General features: G+C 35.5%; 2 protein-coding genes across 2 annotated transcripts in view; one reads left to right on the top strand and one right to left on the bottom strand.

Moving 5' to 3' along the window:
- Window positions 1–586: 586 nt before the first annotated feature.
- LOC144450463 (uncharacterized) overlaps window positions 587–23,363 on the bottom strand; it is a 41,399-nt gene continuing 18,622 nt past the window's right edge. Inside the window, exons 4-9 of the mRNA XM_078141073.1 lie at window positions 9,847–10,051; window positions 9,199–9,271; window positions 8,186–8,233; window positions 7,613–7,776; window positions 2,742–2,853; window positions 587–1,129 (exon numbers count right to left, since the gene is read on the bottom strand). Coding sequence (XP_077997199.1) covers window positions 968–1,129; window positions 2,742–2,853; window positions 7,613–7,776; window positions 8,186–8,233; window positions 9,199–9,271; window positions 9,847–10,051 — 764 coding nt within the window. The 3' untranslated portion in view covers window positions 587–967. The remainder of the gene's footprint in view (window positions 1,130–2,741; window positions 2,854–7,612; window positions 7,777–8,185; window positions 8,234–9,198; window positions 9,272–9,846; window positions 10,052–23,363) is intronic.
- LOC144450919 (uncharacterized) lies at window positions 4,309–6,679 on the top strand. Its single transcript, XM_078141681.1, has 3 exons — window positions 4,309–4,452; window positions 5,056–5,228; window positions 5,913–6,679. Exons 2-3 carry the CDS (start codon window positions 5,087–5,089, stop codon window positions 6,677–6,679), a joined length of 909 nt encoding a protein of 302 aa, XP_077997807.1. The 5' UTR covers window positions 4,309–4,452; window positions 5,056–5,086.

The raw sequence follows: 23,363 nt of genomic DNA, 5'->3' as shown, positions 1-23,363 counted from the left end.
TATCTCATCTTATTCAAAATACATGCCCATTCTTTACACCAGTCTGCTTTTCATGACATTCACAAACCATTAGCGGTCCAAGTCCAACAAACCCGCGGGCTTGCCTGGCGAAAACGGGTGTCATAAAAGTTGTTTGCATCTCTAAAGCTGTTTGTAGCGTTACTTATACAACTGATATAAGACAGAGATAAGGTTTGCCTCAATTGACTCACTCCTTAGAAATGATCTTACGCTGTGAACTACACTTTTACAGCTGTTTACTTGTGTTATGTAAGAGCCCATCATCACATACGTAATATTGGTACTCTTTGATAACAAGTCCACTTGCTTGGTTAATGGCTTGTCCCAGTAATGTGTAAATGTTATCAGCTATCCTAAAAAAAATTAATGAAGCACCCAATGTTGTTATCAAATAATGTAAAGATTGTCACAAAGTGTATAGTCTACCAGTAATTTCACAGAAGTAATGTCCACTCATGTAAAACATCTTACAACCAGACAGCCAACAACTGGGATATGGCCTCTGTTTTACAGTAACCCCCCCCCTCCCCCTACCCCCATCTTTTCTTATTTGAAATACCAAGTTAGTAAAAATTATCATGTTAGTGTAGTCAGGTCTACTTGTGTTCACACAGTTCATTGTGCCTACACATGATATGGATTAAAACAACCAGAGAGATTCTATGGTCGCTTTTGTCCACACATGTTTTATTTATGTTAACACCTTTTTAACTCTGACTCTCTGCATTGAAGACATCTAGTCCCATCTCAAGTATTTGTGAAGGTAGTGTGAAAGAGTCAGATTACTGCTGTCAACACATATATGAAAAGTGAGAAGTGTGAAAATAAATAACTTCAAACAAAAAACATTTTCAAATTTGAAGACAGTCAAACTTGTGTAAAATGTGAATGGGCGCAGGTTATGTGATAAACTTATGACAAATATGACAGCCTCTCATTAGAATCTTCACAATTCATCATGTTGTACCAAATGATCAAACCAAAGGTGTTCAAAAGTTGGATCGTGTTCTGGTGCATCTTCGTACTTTTCAACAGCTTTCTCTATGTTTCTCCTCACCGTCTCTTTGCTGATACTGTTGGTTTCATCAGTTTCAAAGAACGACAATATCTGACAACACAAACAATTTAAAGAAATAACTTAATAGTATAAGGCCAAAAAAAAAAATATGTCTGGTTCTGGTCAGCGCGCGCGTGCCCTGAATACCCCCGCGTCGATCCTTTTTTTTCCGATAATTTTTGCTTTCCCGTTCCTTATTTACAATTCCCCGTCGATCAACACTGTATGCAAGGCTAGCGGAAAAAATTTAACTCGTGTGATGGCGCACTTCTATTTGGTAACGGGTACCCTTTTCTTCTAGTACTGTTGCATACCCATAATCCCCCGTACGATATGTGTACGTAATATGTACGATGAGCGTGGTTGATGGGAATCACGGGAAATAGTGTGTTCACTGTGCTAGGTGGTAAACCGCTCACATGTTTCGAAAATGTCAGAAGTTTGAGTACGGCGTGAGCAATCGAAATGTTGATATCAATTCAGCTGACTTTCGAGGTGTTCTTAGTTCTGGTGATCGTTTCGTTCTGCCTTCTGAATACAAAGATTTTCCTGTAGCGTAAGCAGTTAGCTCTGGATGTATGCGCTACGATGTTCGACACGTCTTTCCATCTGCGATGAGTTGGAAAGACGTGTCAAACATCGTACCGTATACAGACTGCGTATCAGACTGATGATGGACGGTGCTCGAAAGAAAACACTGCCTCCTCTACGTCCGTTGGACAGACCTATTTCTCGTTATTTAACGTTGCAAGTTGCACAATGACATTATACAGTGGTTGCAAGGCAAGACTCATTATCTTGGATGGGATTATAACTGCAAATCGGGATTATAACTGCAAATCACTGGGCGATAAGATAAATTTGTAAATGTGACTAGTGATGCCCTGATGGATGATTGATCCACATCGTACAAAACTTGCCATACAACAGTGCCAACTTCCAGAGTTGTATGACATCTTCCGAGAGCATGTAAAGTGTCAAAAATGTGTATTTACTAATTTGCCAAAAAAAAAAAAAAATTAGGAAAAAAAAAAAAAAAACGCGCGTCGTCGCACCACTTTAGAAAGTTTACCCTGACCAGAACCAGATTTTTATTTTTATTTGGCCTAATACTGTCTGTTTATAAGTATCTTCACTGAAAAAAAAAAGTTATGCAAAATATCAAATGTTCCCACCAAATTTCAGACCAACCTGCACAGTAGTTTTGGAGTTTAAGAATTTTTACCCAAAGCACACACGGGAACACACATCTCTGATGCAATTATTTTCATTTGTACAATTTTTCATCCACACACCATAACTAATATGGTCTGGCGTTTTTTGTCGTTTGACTTGAAGTCGTTTACACACACATGCACACACATGCACACACACACACACACACACACACACACACACACACACACACACACACACACACACACACACACACACATTTCCAGCTCAACATTTCACCATGCCTATAACAATACTGAACCTCATTAGTTCTGCTGTGCTAAAAAAAGTCCAGTCAAGCTTATTTCTGTCTTTAGTACACTTGTATTGATTATTGCTGTCAACGTAAAGGAAAATTCCAGTCAGACTTATTTCTCCCTTCAGTACACTTGTATTCATTACCAATCAAGACTTCTCTCCATGACAATAAATGTTTGTGATTACTTACCTCCTCTGCCTTCTGTGGAGTTCCACCAAGCTGACTCACATATCTGTTAACAAACTCTTCTCTACTAAAAGTATCACCAGATTCCCTTGTAATCATACCTAGAGCCAAATTTCTGGTTAAAAAGAAAAAATAAGTTATTGGAAAAATTTTCCATTTATGAAGGAAAATATATAATAATTGTGCTAATAAATGGCTTATGGCGCATACTTGCATACAAGCATTGAAAGTCATACAGATCCTTACATCAGCAATATACAGTCAGACATACATACATACATACATACATACATACATACATACATACATACATACATACATACATACATACATACATACATACATACAGACAGATCCTTACATCAGCAATATACAGTCAGACATACATACATACAGATCCTTACATCAGCAATACACAGTCAGAGATAAATTGACTCACGTCGGAACACCGTTTTCAATTATCCCCAGATGCATTGTTTGAGTTCAAGTTTCTTGATCAAAAATGACATTTTCTGACCCAAATCACACATATGTGATGCAACCATTTTGCTTTGAACAATGTCCCAACTAGACACCCACACTAATGTCTCCACCAAACACCAAGGCAATTGGTCTGGTATTTTTCTTAACTTTAAGTTGTTTACACAGACAGACTGACATACAGACAGACAGACCAAAAACCAAAACATACACACACACACACACACACACACACACACACACACACCACACTCATATCTGAATGCATGCTTATGTACCTAACTCAAACATTAAAATTAAAAGCAGAATTCAATACATTAAAGATGAATTTCTTACTTAGTATATTTGGAGCAGTTAAGTATCACTGTGAAATAACTTCTCCCCCCCCCCTTCCCCATTTGTCTACAAAACAAATACTTAAACATCATATTTCATTCAATGAACTTTTGACCCATCTTATTTTCATTGCCCAGCACTACAGTACATTATGAAGGCCATTTCATCCTTTGGATTTGTGAAAGGAAATGTTTCTGTTCCAAAACAGAATTTTAAAATGACAATTAGAAATAGTGTTTAAGTATTTATACAAATAGACTCAATTTTAAATCATGACTTTAAACATTACTGGTGCAAACTCCACAAAATGTTGTATTTTCAATATATTGTTTGACTATACTTGCTGTATAAACACTACAACATGTTGTAAATTGTGTATGTACTAGGATATCTTTATTCTCCAGACTTTTTTGTAATAAAAGATAAGAGATATCTAATTACAAAATTACATTGACTATTATTCACACATCTCGTCAAAGTTAATAATTGATATATTAGGTGTTAAGGTTCACTTTTTTAACACAGTTCCCACGACATCCAGGACCTTTGAACAACTTACTGACATTAAATCAATTTCTGACAAAATATGGATTACTTCTAAAGATATCTGAAATTTATTTCTTGAGTTCATTTTGTGACTATATATGGACCTGGTCCTCAATTTGGAACAGTTGTAGGATGACATCATCAAATTCACTAACATGTATAAATAAGACAGAGACAATACTGTGTGTAGCTTCAGACTGGACTGGACACTCGACGCAGATGTTCTGCACTAGAGTTTACTGAACTACAAAGAAACATCTACATGTAACTGGTGTCTTGAGTTATTCTACAAGTTGTGAAATCAACTGAAGCAGACCCAGAGTTGGTTGATCTTAAGTTCTACACACAGCAGGTACTGTACATTTTCAAATAGAAATTCATCTATGTTGGTAAACTAATCTTTTGGTCCAAACACAAACTTGAAAATTGTAACTGAAATGTTTGACTGCACACTTCAGAGATATAAGTCTGAAGTTGAAAACTTTGGGTACAATTTTCAAGTTTGTGTTTGGAACAAAACTTTAATTTGATACTTAGGTATCTCTTAAATTTGAAGTTGTCTCATGTACTGCTCTTTTTTTCATTCTAATGAGTCATTTGCATAATTAAATGATTTTTTTGTAATCAGGAAATATGTAAGAATTAATGCATTGTTCAAATTTCATATTCTTTGTACGTACAGTGATGTTAAGGCACACATGTCCTCTACACTGTTACTAGCTTTTGATTTTAATGAATCCATTTGCATAATTAATGATTCTACCAATTAAGAAATATAATTACGGATGGATACTGGCTTTTAGAGTATAACAATTATAATCATATGTCTCAAACACGTATAGGAATATACAATGCAAAGATATATCACCATAGTGGCATACTGAAATACTGTCAAACATTTTACAAACATACAATTTTAATCTCAATATTCCAAATTATTTTGCATTTTTTTCAGTATAAACTGTCTACACAAGGAATTGACAAAGATGGCCAGTATTTGGTTTATGCAACTTTGCATAATTGTGGTCTGTGTTGTCCAACTTTCACTGACTGTTGCCCAGCAACAAAATGAAGACACCCAGACTGATGTATCTAAACCCTGTGGAAATGGAATCCCTGGTATCCCAGGTAATTATTTATTTATAAATAAACATATCTAACAGAGCCATCCCCAATTGCCATTAAGTTCACTATCTGTTTATCTATTTTTTTCATTTATTAATCTTTCATATACAGACACCATTTCAGTGTATTAGCACTGTTCTCCCAATGGAACCTGTTGCAAGATTACATACACAGAGAAAAACAAACAAAAAAAACCCACTTTTGAAAATTTACAATCCCCTTGCATGTTATTGTTAAACACTCTCAATACTTTTACATTCAGGCAGTCCCAGCTATAACTGAAACATTTTTTGAAATGGTTTTGTTAGATATAATTTACGCTTAACCATAATATTGTACACCTTGAACACTATTCAGTCACCAGTGGATAAACATATTGATATAGCTGTAGACAGTAATGTGATACAAGAAAGAAAATTAAATTGATTTTGAGGTCCACACTCTAAAATCAGTGGCCGAACAACCATGATTTCAAACTATTAGTACTCTACTACTTTTGGATGATATCAACTTCTAATTCACATGTACAATGTCTAATTATTGGTAGTTTAACAATTTTTATTTTGGGTTGTCTACTAAAAATAATTATTTCAGTTCCAGCAAAACACTTACATTGGAGTTAATGTGAATGGTGAATTTGTTAACACATCCAACAGATGATTCATGATAAGTGTTTAATTCTTGTAGGTGTTCCCGGTACTAATGGATTACAAGGACCCGTAGGTCCCAGAGGGGACAATGGAATACCAGGTACTGTAGGACCAAAGGGAAACAGTGGTTCACCAGGGCTGGATGGAACTCCTGGTGAGAAGGGTGACACTGGTGAACTTGGGTCAAGAGGTCACCCAGGTCTGAAAGGAACAACAGGTATACAAGGACCAAAGGGATCCGAGGGGGAAATTGGACAGAAAGGAATGGATGGAATCAAGGGACAAAATGGTGCAAAAGGAGATACAGGCATGAAGGGTAATAAAGGGTCAATGGGAGGTCAAGGTATACAAGGACCTATAGGTCAGAAAGGAGAAGTAGGTCAGGTACAACAACAACCTAGAGTAGCATTCTCAGTTGCCAAGACAACATACATAGGTCGTGTGTCTAGTAATACAGTGATTGTTTATGATAAAGTATATTCTAATGATGGAAATGGTTATAATACATCTACTGGTAAATTTACATGCCCTGTCAGTGGTATGTATTACTTCATGATTTCTGCATTACGAGATAACAGCAATCACTTATTAGTGTGTTTGATAAAGAACACTACCACGTTACCCTGTATATACGTACATAATTCAGGTGGTAGGCAACATGGTGCTGCATCTAACAGTGTAATCATAGATGTAGATCAAGGTGATGAAATCTGGGTTAGACTTAGTAATGGGCATGCTGTGCTCAGTAATAGCAATGAATTCATAACCTTTACTGGTTACCTGTTGTATTCAAATACACAATAAACAAAGACAGTCTGCAACACTAAATAAATAAACATTTCAACTACTAATTGATACTCTTGTTATTCTTCTTTCAAATGCATTTTTCATTTTTCATCATAATGTTTTCTAGAAATAGCACAACTCAGTGGAGTACCACAACTTATTATACCTTAAAATTTGTTTAACAATGTGATTGCTGTCTTTGACAGGAAATACCACTTTTAAATTTAAACTTATGCACTGTACAACTTTGATTACATCACCACCTGTATGCACAACATTGCACCAAGTCAGTTGATTTTGCAACTTAATAAATGACAAAAAAATCAATGAATGTGTGAAAAGTGTCTTATTCTACATACAAGAAGTGTTTCAGAACTAATCTTGGTAAACCCAAACTTAAACACCACATCCAGTCTATGCAATTGTCATTTCCCAATATACATCACCATATGCATAAATGTATTGGGGAAAGGACAGACACATGTTCTACTGATATGAAAGCATACCATATACACGTATTGGATGTAAGTTTGCCCACTGTTTCTAACCAATCTGAGTTCATTGTTGAAAGGCTTCATCAATCATACTTGCATAAAAACCAATCAGAGTTCAACTTTGAAAGGTTCATCACTGCATAACAACCAATCAGAGTTCAACTTTGAAAGGTTCATCACTGCATAACAACCAATCAGAGTTCAACTTTGAAAGGTTCATCACTGCATAACAACCAATCAGAGTTCACCTTTGAAAGGTTCATCACTGCATAACAACCAATCAGAATTCACCTTTGAAAGGTTCATCACTGCATAACAACCAATCAGAATTCACCTTTGAAAGGTTCATCACTGCATAACAACCAATCAGAATTCACCTTTGAAAGGTTCATCACTGCATAACAACCAATCAGAGTTCACCTCTGAAAGACTTCATTAGTTATACAAATGTACTTACATAATAAAATTGGCATCAATATGGCTGTACTCAAAGTCAACTGTATTTGATACATCAGTGGGGTCAAAGGTCAACAGCAATTCTTTCAGTTGGTCTATAGTAAGTCCCTTGACCTCTTCCACAGTAACAAAACCTCTTTCCGTTGGGTCCAGGAGGTCGGTAAACTGAAAAGACAAAAACAAAATCTTTAAAAAAAAAATTAATATGAGTGGTTCACATGATGGCCTGTATTCATGAACCTAATTCCATCAGACGATATCACAGTTGTTTTGTAGATCTCCATCCATTTGAGGATATCAAATCAAAGAGGTTACTCATAACTGAGCTGTGTTAGCGCCCTCACATGGGTAGGAGCAAAGTACTTTTGTTTTCACAACTTTGTTTGCTGGGTAACAATAAATCAGAATGCTGCACTACATGATGTAACGACAAACAAACAAACAATTTTGGATTGACGTTAACCTTCTCTAGACATGTATACTGAGTTACGTGAGTAGACTGTGCAGTAATGAGATGACAGGGATGCAAATAAATACACTAATATATGATGCAGGTTTCCATGGCAACAATTACCTGTTTTCTCATATCAACATAGTATTCCAGGTCTTCATCATCTTGTCCCTGTGAAAATATAAATTATGAGGCATCCAGGAATTATACCATCTGATGAACTACAACACACTATAAGCTGGACGTCTTTGCCAGTAGAGTGTACATAACATATACATTTACAGCTAAAACAGGGAGTCTTTGCCAGTAAAGTGTACATAACATATACATTTACAGCTAAAACTGGACTTCTTTGCCAGTAGACTGTACATAACATATACATTTACAGCTAAAACTGGACATCTTTGCCAGTACACTGTACATAACATATATATTTACAGTTAAAACAGGGAGTGTTTGCCAGAAGACTGTACATAACATATACATTTACAGCTAAAACTGGACGTCTTTGCCAGTAGACTGTACATAACATATACATTTACAGCTAAAACTGGGAGTCTTTGCCAGAAGACTGTACATAACATATATATTTACAGCTAAAACTGGACATCTTTGCCAGTAGAGTGTACATAACATATACATTTACAGCTAAAACATTTGACAAGTTGAGATTCTTGTTTTACCTGCTAGACAAGGGTACTTTGATTAATACTGAACACAGCAGGATTGTGATTTGAGGGGAGGATTTTGTTTACATGAGTTCAACTTCATAGACTCCCCTTGATAACAATCATGCTGTGTTCAGCAGTAAAGATGTTGTTATTTATCAAGTGAAACAACAACCTAAAATTGCAAAATGATTGACTTGATCGTAAATGCATATTTTTACAAATAGTCTTCTAGTGAACACTGCTTTGTTATAGCTGCAATTTCAACAGAACCCCATGACACATCAGCGTCTTTTGTGGGTTCTCAAGAAATTTACACTTATGCTTGACTGTGGTGATTTTTTCTAAGTTTTCAATCCCATATTCATTATAAGTACATCAGCAGAGAACACCATTCGAAAACCTAAAGTACTAGCAATACTTGTACATTATGAGGTGTAGTCTTATAACCACATGAATTATACTCACATGTAAGAAGTGTGATGTAAATCGTTCTAGCCATATCTTGCCATCTTCATCTGCAGATGTCAATAAAACAGTTCTGAAATATTTTAAAAAATGTTTGGAGAAAATTAATCCTTAGATATAAAATGATGGCAACAGTGGTTTCATTAAAACCATGCACTTTCAGAACAAAATTTAAAAACAATATACTAGTAATCTCCACAGAATATCCGTCCCCCAGTATGTAGATATCTATTCTATGTAGCCCTGCTGTAAAAATCTCATTACCTGAGTACATAGATATCCATGGTATAACCCTGTGGTAGAAGTTCCCTTACCTGAGTACATAGATATCCATATAACCCTGTGGTAGAAGTTCCCTTACCTGGGTACACAGGTATCCATATAACCCTGTGGTAGAAGTTCCCTTACCTGAGTACATAGATATCCATGTGACCCTGTGGTAAAAGTCCTACACCGTCATATCTCCACAGAATACCCTTACCTGGGTACACAGGTATCCATATAACCCTGTGGTAGAAGTTCCCTTACCTGAGTACATAGATATCCATGTGACCCTGTGGTAAAAGTCCTACACCGTCATATCTCCACAGAATACCCTTACCTGGGTACACAGGTATCCATATAACCCTGTGGTAGAAGTCCCCTTACCTGAGTACATAGATATCCATGTGACCCTGTGGTAAAAGTCCTACACCATCATATCTCCACAGAATATCAACTTCATTCATAGGTTTGAAATCAACCTCATCTTTACAGTCAGAGCCATCAAATGGATTACTTTTGGTGAAAAATGAAAACCAAATGGCAACGGCCGAATTCATGTAACCATTGGAACGAACTTGGTGAAGATGTCCTTTATAGAAAAGAAAAACAGAAAAAACACAGAAATTATAAAATTACACAATAAATGAATCTCACATTAGCACAAATTGACATTACTTTTATCATCATGCAAACTATGCTGTTATTACAAGAATGAATGTTGATGGACTTTGAGTTCACACTTAATAATGAAATTTCTACTCACAGAATCAAAACAATTCTTGGAAGCTTCCAAGAATTTCTTTGACTCTGCGAAGAGATTTTATTACTAATTACTATTCTGTTATTGTTGCTGATACAGTTACAGAACCCGAATACCACAATGGAGTACATGTAAATATAACAGGAAAAAATGCCAAGTATTTGTTAGTTAAGAGTAATAAGTAGATATCGTCTACCTGGCTTTCTAAGTCATTTTACAAGGGATCGTCCAAACAAATATGTTTGATAAGGTCAATAAAGTATGCAAATGTGACCTGTGATTTCATTAGGTACAATATTTTCTTGTGGTTTACATCCAAACAATATGACACAAAATAGAGGAATCTATGACTATTTAATATCTCCTAGACATGCACACAAACTACCAGTCATCTACAATTTATTCATATCATTTTATGTCTCCAACTTCATCACTCCTCGGATCCTCCACCAAATTTGCAATAAATAGTACATGTATGTTGTCTGCCATTTTCTAATCACATCAATCATGGCATGATTACTGTGATTACTGATCAGAATCATGATTGTACTTTTTAAACACTAAATTATGATAGTGATCAATAAATCATGATTATGATTCAATCTGTAAATCAATGCTAGTACATTTGGGTAAATGAAAGTATATATTAACATACAACTTAATTGACATATCTTCTCATGGGCAATTCATAATTCTTCAGACCACCAAACAATGTGATTTCACACACAATGCGCATGCACGCACGCACGCACACACGCACGCACACACACACACACACACACACACACACACACACACATACTGGCATTAGCCCCATCTTGAGGACTCAACTCAATACGGGGTAATTAGAGGACCATCATTTCCCTTAGGGGTATAGTCATGAACAGTTAATATGTTATTACTGGGCATACCTAGACTACTATAGGCTATAGAGATTTTGGGAATTCTTGATATTTAAAGATGTGAATCTGGGCTATTACATAGAGGGCTTCAGCTCGAGGACCATATTATGAACAAACAGAGGACCTGAAAAAATTGTCATGTTTTAATATTGGTTGGGGGACTCTGTGGTGGTATATTTGGTTTAAACATTTATCACATAAATATGAATACAATCTGAAGTTTAACAGTACAAGAACAGAGTTCCTGTGAGTCTATATATTTACATCCACATAAAATGCTATCAGACAGGGGTTGTCATGTGATAAGCACTATATCCAAAGATTTTTTTCATTAAGTTGTATCACAATGCAATCACACCACATTATTTCATCTCTCCACTCTCTCACACAGAATACTTGGGTGCAAAGGATTTTGCTTTTATAAAGAGTGAAATGTATACTATTAGGCAGTACAAAGATTTATATTGCTGATGTTGTAACAATGTCTCCCTGTGCAATTCATTTTCATAAAAAGATGTCATGTTAATTTCAATTTCTGTACACCTTTGACCACCTGTTGCATGAACTGTCAATTTCTTCACATGTATACTACTTTAACTTTGCAAACAAACAACAAAAAAGCCAGGTTTTGCATCTAATTCCAGTAAGTGCTAGCACTTAATGACAAAAGAGTTTAATATAATATATAAGGTATTTTTGCAGATATTGTATCTTCTGTTACAGTGAACTGCCAGGGCAAGTCTATTACCTTATACTATCTTGTTGGTCCAAACCTTTTGTTTCAATGGCTGCCACCAACCTCACAATATACCAAGTATAGAAATATTGCATAATGTCACATGTGAAAATTAAATATTCGCGCCGGCTGGTCACTTATAAAATAAGGAAGGGACGAGCACTCTCAAACTCAGTGGTGGTTACAAGATCTCTGACTTGTCACTTAAAAAATAAGGAAGGGACTAGCACTCTAAAACTCAGTGGTGGCTGCAAAATCTCTGATTGGTCACTTGAAATTTAAAGGAGGGACTAGCACTCTCAAACTCAGTGGTAGCTGCAAGATCCCTGATTGGTCATTTGAAATTTAAAGGAGGGACTTGCACTCTCAAACTCAGGGGTGGCTGTAAAATCTCTGATTGGTCACTTGAAATTTAAAGGAGGGACTAGCACTCTCAAATTCAATGGTAACTGCAAGATGTCTGACTGGTCACTTACAATTTAAGGATGGACTAGCATTCTCAAGCTCAATGATGGCTGCAAAACCTCTGACTAGCCACTTAAAATGTAACGGAGGGACTATTACTTCCAAACTGGTCACTTGAAATCAAGGGGAGTATCTAGTACTCTCACACTCTGGTGGCTGGTCACTAAACATTTAAGGAAGGGACTAGCACTCTAAGACTCAATGGTGGCTGCAAGATCTCTGATTGGTCACTTACAATTTAAGGTAGTAAATAAATACTCTCAAACTCAGGGGTGGCTACAAGATCTCTGACTGGCCACTTATAAAATAAGGAAGGACTAGCACTCTCAAACTCAGTGGTGAATGCAAGATCTTTCGCCAGTCACTTGAAATTTAAGGAAAATACTAGCACTCTCAAACTCAGTGGTGGCTGCAAAATCTCTGATTGGTCACTTTTTTAATTTAAATGGAGGGACTTGCACTCTCAAACTCAGTGGTAGCTGCAAGATCTCTCTGGCTAGTCACTTAAAATTTAAGGGAGGGACTAGCACTCTAGCTCAAACAGTATTAATCACTGAACCACTGAACTACAGTCAGATACTACTACACGAAATTACATGCATCTAAATTGGTTGAAATATGCAAAATATAACTTTATTTCAAATAAGTTTAATGCAAACAAGCCATGGAAGATGACTCAGCTCCCCCCTCAATGGATGTTTTCTGAGAATTGCCACCAGTGATGTTAGTGTGATGTACATGTATAAGATTGTATGAAATATAGCATCAATGGCATTGTAGAGCAACTGTATAATTGACAATATTTGCATAATATTTATGAATGTTTATTTATTTGTCCAACATTCCCTGCTGTTATCCTGCCAATACAAGTGATTATTTGGCTGTTGGTATGGGTGTGGTCTTGTTGCTAGGCACATTTACATACATTTTTTGAATGTTTATTCAATTGCCTATGTAATACATATTGTTATCTTTGCAATATACTGGGTCATTTGGCTGTTGCTATAGGCGTGGTCTTGTTGCTAGGTCCATTCGCATACATTTTTTAAATGTTTATACACTTGACTTAAATCCCTGTTGTTATCTTTTTTTGTTGCTAAGGATATTCACATATATTTTTTGAATGTTTAATGACTTTCTTAACTGACGATGTTGTCATTTGACCAAAACACATTGCCATTTGGTTGTTGATATGGGCGTGGTCACTGTTACCAAGGCCAAAATGTTTTACAGACAATCTGCAGAAGAACACTTCTGAGAACATTCCCAACAAATTTCAGGCCAATCTGCCCAGTAGTTTTGGAGTTTCAGATTTTTGACCAAAAAATCCATCTTTTGACACAAAAATGGCTCTAAATGGGCTAAATTGCATCATATCCCAAAACAAATTGACATGCATATGTATGACATAGTTCATTATCCATTGACTAAGATTGAAAGAAATCAGTCATGAATGTCCAAGATATGACTCCGGACGGATGGACGCACGCATGGACAGACAGAACCCAATCTATAAGCCCCCTTTGGACTACGTCCAGCTGGGCTAACTAACAACCAAATATAGATAAGAGGATATAAACTTTTAAAGAGTTAACACAATAATGTCTCTACTGTCAAAAATAGCAGAGCTAACAATAACTTGTTCAGTTGTAAAAAACACTCATTTAAAATACCACACATTTCCAGACCATGCATTAACTGTTTTTGCTGATTTTACAGGTAGGTATATAATTACCAGATGTAACATATGTTCCACTTATGAATCATGCAGGTTGGTAAACATATAGTTCAAAAATCTTAACCAACAAATCCAAGTAACTACAATGTGTGTGTGTATTGTGTATATATATATATACATATATATATGTGTGTGTGTGTGTGTGTGTTTGACAAAAACTTCCTTCTTTTTTCCAATCTATCAAAAGAGTAATTTTGGAACAATTCCTCAACAACACTATATTGATTTCAATTTACAACGCTTTTTATTGAAGTGTTGAAGTTCACTTGCTTTAGTTATTAAATTCACCCTTATCAGTGTGAAAAGAGGACATTATAAGCTATCAATTCATGATAAACTTCTAGTATGTGGAGAGTCTAATAATGTAATCAATCTGTAAACGATGCCAGATAAAATAAAGTACATGTAGTTCAATGATAAACCTAGTATGTGGTCAGTCTAATGTGATCTTTAACAGTGACTTTGCAATTTTAAGGCCTACATGTATACTTTTGTTTACAATTTGAAACTTTGATCACAGTGACTGTAGTAGTTTGTTTAATATCTAGCAACCACTATATGTACATTTATTACAGATTGATTACATTATTGGACTGACCACATACTAGGACTTTATCATTAAATGATTGTCACATGCTCTTTTTAACACTGTTAAGGACGAATTCAATGACCATAGCAGGCATTTGAAGTTATACACTTCCCCGAAACAAATTGTAGATGCACTTTTTCTGATTTTCTACAATAACATCTACCACTACTCTGCTCCATTTTAACAAATAAATAACAAATAGGTGCTATCTATTTATGTAGTAACAAATACGTTGACCCTAATTCAAAACAATGCAAGGTATTTAATGTATGTAGTACATTTATGACAACTCATAAACTTTTCAGCATCAGAATGAACAATAATGTTTGTCTCCTTATCCTTTACATCGCTTCTTTCAGCTAAAGCATAATTGCTATAAAATGGCTAGATTTAAATCTGTATGATGACAAAGCAATAGCATTGCACTTTCAACAACATAGTGAGTGAAGAAAAGCAAAACTAGGTATTTTTTTATTGGATCGATTTGCTTATCTTTATGAAGTGTTGTTTATTTTTATGAAGTGTAAATTTCCTTAAATTGCTTTTATCAGTGGAAATATCATTCACATTCTACCGCTGCTACATTACCAAAGGATGTTACTTTGAAATGATGCCATACTGTGATTATGGTTAATGTAATGTGCTAGTCGATCTTTAGCTAAATCTTGTCTAATACCTGGTTTTCTTGAAATATACAGTTTCAAATTGTATCTGCCAAGAATGACATGTTCATCTGAAAGAAACTCTTACTCTGTATAACTAAATAACAGTCTGTTGATGTAATTAACATAGCTACCTTTCATAGGAACCACACTTCATTAGTTTCACCTGAACAATATCTATTTCAGAAATGGTTGTATATATGTGATTCAATAATGTTTTAAAGAGGGTGAAGCAGCAGAGTGTGATACGATCCACAATGAATCCAAAATCATGATACAAACAAGGCAGTAGACTATTTGAATGTATTCCTACATGTGTATACTTGTGTAGCAGAGATATCATTTTCTGCCAGATGTAATAATCTGTTTATACATAACACTATGATCAGTAAAGTATATGCTGTGATCGCTTTTTCCTTACACTGCCATCCTTAAACTTTAAGGTGATGACAAATGCGTTAAGGTGCCTAACTAGAGCAGCCCTAAGGGACCACTAGAAAAAAAGTTCAAATATTAAGCAGGCAAGTTTTGTATATCAAATTCTTTTGGGTAAATCATGCTTGCATTGATGAATAAATTGCCTACAAGATGATAGTGTTTTTTGCCCAAAATGTACTCCCGTTTGGCTGTTGCTATGGGCGTGGTCATGGTTGCAAGGCATATTTGCATGCAGTTTTTGAATGAGTGCTCACTTGCCTAAGAATACCCATTGTTACATATATACTTGTGAAATACAGCACCATTGGCTGTAGCTATGAGTGTAGTCATGGTTGCTAGGGTATTTGCATATATGTTTTGAATGTTTATTCAATAGTTGCTATTTGGCCAAAATACATTGACATCTGGCTGTTGTTATGGGTGTGGTCATGGTTCCTAGGGAATTTGCATATATTTTTTGAATGTTTACTCAATTGCCCAAAAGATGGTGTTGCTATTTGACCAAAATATACTGCCATTTGGCTGTTGCTATGGGCGTGGCCATGGTTGATAGGGTATTTGCATATATTTTTTGAATGTTTATTCAATTGCTCGCCAGATGATGTTATTTGACCAAAATACTCTGCCATTCGGTTGTTGCTAAGGGCGTGGTCATGGTTGCTAGGGGCAATTTTGTCAATGTTTTTGGAGTAAATCTGCAGAATAACACTTTCAGAAACATCTCATCAAATTTCACACTCAATTACTTAAAATACTTTTTGAGATAAGAGTTTTTGACTTTAACCCACAAACACCTCTTTAAAAATGTTCCCACCATATTTCAGACCACTCTACCATATACTATAATTTCCCTATTAGTCATGGCGCCAAAGTCCAAAAAGTGCCTTAAAACAAGCGTTACCTCACATGGTTTGAAGTACAAAATTTGACATCATATTCGGTTACAGTAATATCTGGGCCATCAGAAAAATGATGTCTCTTGCGCAAACTCACAGGAGGCAGTTTCCATGGTAATGGTGACACTATTTTGAAAGATGCTAAACATTAAAACACATCACATCTCAGGCTTCAGAAGTGTTACAATCATAATCAAAGTGTGTGTGTGGGGGGGGGGGGTAGATGGACAACACAATTTGTTGATTCAAGGTCAATGTCAGAATTCAAGGTCATCTTACTTTTTCAGTTTTTATCAACAAATCACCGAAACATTACGATAATTACAATTAAAGATAGTGTAATATACTACAAAAACCAGAAACGAGACTTACCATTCTAAATGCCATTAGTAGGTCCTCAGGATCACACATGCCCAATTTGTGGGTTTATTTCAACACACAGTTCAGCAAAATATGATATATCTCAGAAAATTTGGATTTATTGTGAGTAATGGTGGCCATTAAAAAAAATAAAAGAATTTATGTAAATATTCACAAAAGTTCCATTTCAATAAGTAGGTCCTTGAGACCACTCATACCCAATTCTGTGTTTTTGAATCATCAAACAGTTCTGCAAAGTGGGCCTTTTCATGAGTGATGGTGGCCATTTTGAATTGTCTTGATGTATGCAAATGTATGCAAATATTCATGAGGGCTCCCACACTAAAATCAATCAGGAGATCCTAAGGATCATTCATGCCAAATTTGGTGCTTTTATGCGGCATGTAACAAAAATGTAGCTAAGCCACCTGACTAATTGAAAAGATTCCGATGGAGTTTTAATAATTACAAAAAAAATAAGACCTTGAATTTTGACAATGACCTTGACCTTGGATCAAAAATATCATGTCATCAGTGAATAGTTTGACCTAAAAAACGCATATATAGACACTTACATCGTATGAATAGCACTTTCTGATGCTGAAATATTCAGTATATCACCATTTCGATATAATTGTGGATCTTGACATCAGTTGTCTTAGCAACTGATTTTTGCTACAAAGCAAATTCATATCTGCTCTTTCATCTTTTTTCTGAAAGATTGTATACATGGCTATGTTCTGACCCATTTTCAACTTTACACGTCATACTTGATTGGAGTATACATAAAAGATTCAGTGCATGTTTCTATAAAAATCCAAAAAGTGAAGATGACCTTGAATCGAACAGGTTTTGTGTTCATTCAATTGTCTGTCCCTTCGAACATATACACACTTACTTTTATTATGGTTGTAGTATTTCTGGGGCACAAGATATGACGTTTTCAATGTTTCAGCATCCTTCAAAATAGTGTCAACATTACTATGGAAACCATCTCCTGTGAGTTTGTGCAAGAGAATCCAGAGGGGCAACATCAGTTTTCTGAAGGCCTACATATTACTCTAACTAAATATACTGCCAAAGTTTGTACTTCAAGCCAGGCAATTTTTTTCCAAATTTTCAGCCTTGGCGCCCCTAGTATATAGCTTAGATGACAATGACATTGGAGCTAAAAATGGTTGGGTTTTTTTCTTAGAATTTGTACTCTGTTGTAGACATGAAATTTAATGTCTGACCATGTCCTGTTTTGCAACAAGGGATTTTTTTTTTTACATAATTCACAATCCCGCTTTCCAGGCACTCTTAGAAGTCTTATGTCTTTCTCGAAATGTTGCAGAACCACTTCATGCTCTTCAGCACGCCATTTCTTTCTATGGGAGCCTGCAAAAAATAAAAATAAAATTCAATATATTTAAAGTCATGAAAGTTCTCAATTTCAATTGTGTATTTTAACCCCAAATATTTCTTGTCAATGTTATGATTTAATTAGTAATTAGGTGTTAGCGAATTTATGGTTAAAAGAATGAGGAGTGGGGGTGGTACTAGATCTTTCAATTATGGACATTTAAGACTAGCAGAAAATGTCAACCCATCTATACCTACACTTGATCACTTGGAGTCATGATAGGCAGACTATTAGTCTGGGTGGCAAGTTTGGAATCTAGCAGTTGTATGGACAAACCTCGCTGCCACCACTGCTGAATAACTAATGTTCTCAGGCAAAATGAGAACCACAGCCATGCCTCAGTTAACCCTGCTGTAGGAAAGTAGTACAATATGACTACAACAGATTGTATGCTCTTCAAGGAGTTGGGATTGTATACAAACCCACTTTTAAACGTAATTTGCACATGCTTAATTGTAACAACAAACTTACATCCACTCCCCAGAGGACACCAAATGTTAGCTAAATTGGATATTGAGTAATTTTGGAGAAGATTGAAATCTAAAAAGTTGATAGACAACAGACAGATGGACATAGGTCAGATATCAACCTACCCCTACAGCTCTGCTCACTGTTAAAGACAGCAGAACTGATCAAACATTCAAAGAAAAGTAAGTACTTATATGCACTGGTCATAGCAAGCATTGTCAAAGTACTCTATCTTGTTTTACACCCATCATTTTTTATGGATAACCCTGAAGAATAGAATGTCTCAGTCATTATCCAGGCTAACAAATCCTCTAGCTTGCCTTAACTTCTCAGTGGAAACTATTTAAGCCTTGAAAGCAGCAGGCTTTTGAAACTACCAGATGGTATATTAGTAGTAATGTTTTCACTAAAAATACCTACAAGTTTATCCCCAGGTCGTGTTCTAACTGTCAGCAACTTGTTTATTAAAATTGTTATTGAGCTTATACATATTCAATAGTAAACCTATGGATATACCTGTTTCTATTAAAATCTGCAAAAAGGTTACATCTGATACAAAAGGGTTATCCATTGGAAATGCCTTCTGATTCGATGTGAGTATTGCTACCTGAGGGTCTAAACAGTCAGTACAAAACACAGGTCAGGCCAGGCCATGTGAACCCCAAAAATATTCGGTCTTTTATCAGGCCTGCATTTGAAAGGGCTGATGAAACTTGCAATGGATCTAAGTGTGAATTTGAACCCCCCCCCCCCCCCCCCCCCAAACTATCCCGTCCTCACATGGCCTTTTGAAATTTGTGATGGAGATGAATGTGAATCCAAAAAATAATTGGTCTTGACCTGGCCAGCATTTGAAAGGATTTTTGAAATTTGCGATGGATCCAAATTGAATGTGAATCCACAAAAAAAATCAGTCTTGACATGGCCTGGCCTGTGTTTTGTACCGACCAGGGTCTAAAACAACAAAAATGAGTAAAATATATGATAGTTGTCACAGTGCAGATTTAGTAGGTAATGCCTTGTAACTATTATAAGAAGAACAATGACTATTATCTGTAACCACAAAAGAACACAAGGTCAATGTCATCATATTATGGCCTCAAATACTATGGGGTCTATTGGAGCAGGATATGAAAATAAACAAGTACCTTTAACAGGAGCTTCTGAAGTGCTATTGACAGATATTTCACTCTGTTGGTTGGTGAATTCTAAAGGAGGAGAAAATCATTTTATATTATAGCATACTGCCAAGATCCATGTACTTTGGTCAGCTAGAACACGATATGTTATATTATATATCACCTCTTATGAAGCCCTGCTTCTGTATAATGTAAATAACCTAGCAACATTTTATAATAATAATAAAATAAAAGAGAACCATCGTTACTCCTAATATAAATTTATACAAGTATCAAAGAATGTTTTAATACCAGAATTTAGATATTTACTGTCTTCCAAGAAGCGGGTCACTTTTAAAATTCACAAAGAGTGTACATATATCTGCACTGGCACTTAACAAAATGCCTGCCTGACTATATATACTACAATTCACTGCAAAAAGTGACAACAGTCCACCCCCCACCCCTCACCCCCAACTGATGAATTGTTTAATTAAGGCTCTCATACAGCTCTGGAGTGCACCATGGAAATTTTACAGATATAGCTGTACCAGTACTTTGTTACATTTACACTGAATACTTCATTATTGCAGAAAGTGTAATCATGTTGCCACTAATACCTATTGAGGTGGGGGTACTTCACCATTCACACTGACAACTTTACACTTAGTTGTTTCAGTGTTTTTTTAAGGTCTGGGAACATAGGTAAATTCATGGTGAACTGTGGTAACATTAGGATGACTAGTTCAGCCAAGCATGGCTATTCATGTAAACATATAGCAACCACAGTACGTACGTGAATGTTTAATGAACAATGCAGAAGTAAACTTTCTATACAAGGCGTGCATTTGTATCTTGAGTTTGTCGGTATTCTCATTCAAAAAAATATTTTCAGTGCAAATTTTTCGTGGCAGGTCGAACAAATTTCAAAAAGGGGAGTTTGAATAGACTCGGATCTTTTCCTACTGATAAAAATCTAAGCTTCAATTCACATACCCAATTCAAGTGTGTCATTTTTTTCCATTGTATTTGTTTCTTGACATGCCAAGACGTTTTATATACATTTTGACAGTACACAGTACGGATGACAACAACAACACAGTACAAGTGGTGTGTATTGCGCAATGGAATGCATGTACCTGATTGGTCAAGATAGCAAACTTTTGACCTTTACATGAATTATTCATTGTTACCATGTTTGGTGACTGATTAATCGGTATGATTGTTAAGATAGTTTGACAGTAAAGTTTCTATTTACCTGCTATCTCAGTTTGAGATCCTTCACTTGACTCTTCACTCACAACTTCTTCTGGAGCTGAGCATGAACATAAAAGGAGATTAGAAGTTATGTAAATTTTATACCATAATTTCCAAAGACCTTGTTTTCATGTATGCATATTCTATAGCTGGTAAAGTAAAGCTTATTTTGAAGGTATATCAGAAAAAAGTATAATTTGCACTGTGTTACATCTGTCACTGAGTTTATCTTTATACTTTTAAAGTTTATCATTTTCTTTATATAAAATGCACTCATGCATGTTTTTTTCTTTAAAAAAAGTCAAAATATCAGGACTAACTAGCATCACTTACCAAATCATCATCATTCAACACATCTCTTGAAACATTCTCAGTAAATTTCTACCTGAACTGATTAACACTTTAGCAGTTATTTTTTACCACAATACACGTTTAAAAATATTTCTTCATATTTCTCAATATATCACCATGTCATGTTGAAATCCTCATTTATTTACAAGTAGTACCATCACCAAATTTCATGACAAACAGCTAAGAATGCATTGGGTGCAAAGCCTTTTATGAAACAAATTAACAAGTTCATTGGACCATGTTCATTTGAACAATTATCCAAAAACTGGACATCTTCAACACCTACCCCCCCCCCCCCCCCCCCCCATGAACATTGAAAAATTGAAAACAAAATGGCCACCTGGCAGCCTTAATAGATTGTAGTGTGATGAAATTGACATGTACATATGTCATAGAACACTGCCCTAATCCCAACTTTGAGTGAGATTTGTCCACACAAGACTGAGTTATGGCTTTGGGCAAAACAAAATGGCCAACTGGTGGTCAAATTGGACTGTATCCCAACAAAAATTGTCATGTACATGTTTGGCATAGGAAACTGTCCAAATTGCAACTTTCAATGAGGTCTGCCCACACAAGACTGAGTTATGGCTTTGGACATGGAAAATTCGCAAACAAAATGGATGTCGGGCAGCCATATTGGATTGTATCATGACGAAAATTGACATGCACATGTAAATTATAAAATACTATCCAGATACAAACTTTGAATGAGATCTGTTCAAGCATGAGTGAGTTATGGCTTTGGACATGGAAAAATTGCAAACAAAATGGCCGCCTGGTGGTCATACTGGATTATATCACAAAAGTGATTGACATGCATATGTATGCCATTGTGGTTCATACTTGTGCCAAGTTTGAGAAAAATCGGTCCAGGCATATGTCCGAGAAACGGCTCCGGACGGACGGATGGACGGACAGACGCACGCATCCACGGAACTCAATCTGTAAGTCCCCTTACAGAGATAGTTACTTGTGACTATTTAACTTAATGCAGGTGCAAGTTTGGCCAGCTCATCAAAGAATACTACAATTGAGGATTGCAGTTAATATTACGACTAAATGATGTCTATATTATGACTAAATCAGAACATATTAAAGTGATGCATTAACGTGTGGCAGTATTTCAGAGTCAAATATGTGAATGGAAGCACTGTAAGGAAACATTACAAAAGAGAAGTTTTCTACTTAATATATGAAATCTCAAAATGACATAATTATATAGCACTGAACATGTCAAATTAATGGAACAGAATCAGTAAAGTAAATTTGTAATGCGAATAATGCAAATAATGTATACAAATTAAACCATGTTTTTAATAAAACCTACCTTCAATAACATCATTTCTATCACTTCCATTGATTCCTATACTGTCATTACAGTTTGTATTTTCTCTTTCTTCTTCGTTCTGACTGTTTTCAGTGTTATTTTCCATGCCTTTGTCTAAATCATTTTCATCATCATCATCATCACTCACTTCTACAAAATATAATTAATACAAAATCAAGTCTTTACTCCAACATTTTGAAATTATGAAATTGACTTATAAAATGGGCATTAAAATCTGCAGTAAAAGGATGCAAACTACATACACACATACATACACACACACACACATACATACATATATACAGTGTATATTATATAATACATTTATAGACACACACACACACACACATATACATAAACAATCATTATGACATCACGCTCACTAATATTATGATTTTGTATGTATGAATACTAACCACATGACTC

The sequence above is a fragment of the Glandiceps talaboti genome, chromosome 20 (genome assembly GCF_964340395.1).
Source record: "Glandiceps talaboti chromosome 20, keGlaTala1.1, whole genome shotgun sequence".
Classification (NCBI taxonomy): Eukaryota; Metazoa; Hemichordata; class Enteropneusta; family Spengelidae; genus Glandiceps; species Glandiceps talaboti.
Note: the sequence above shows the minus strand (reverse complement) of the source record. Positions and strands in the feature narration are given on the sequence as shown.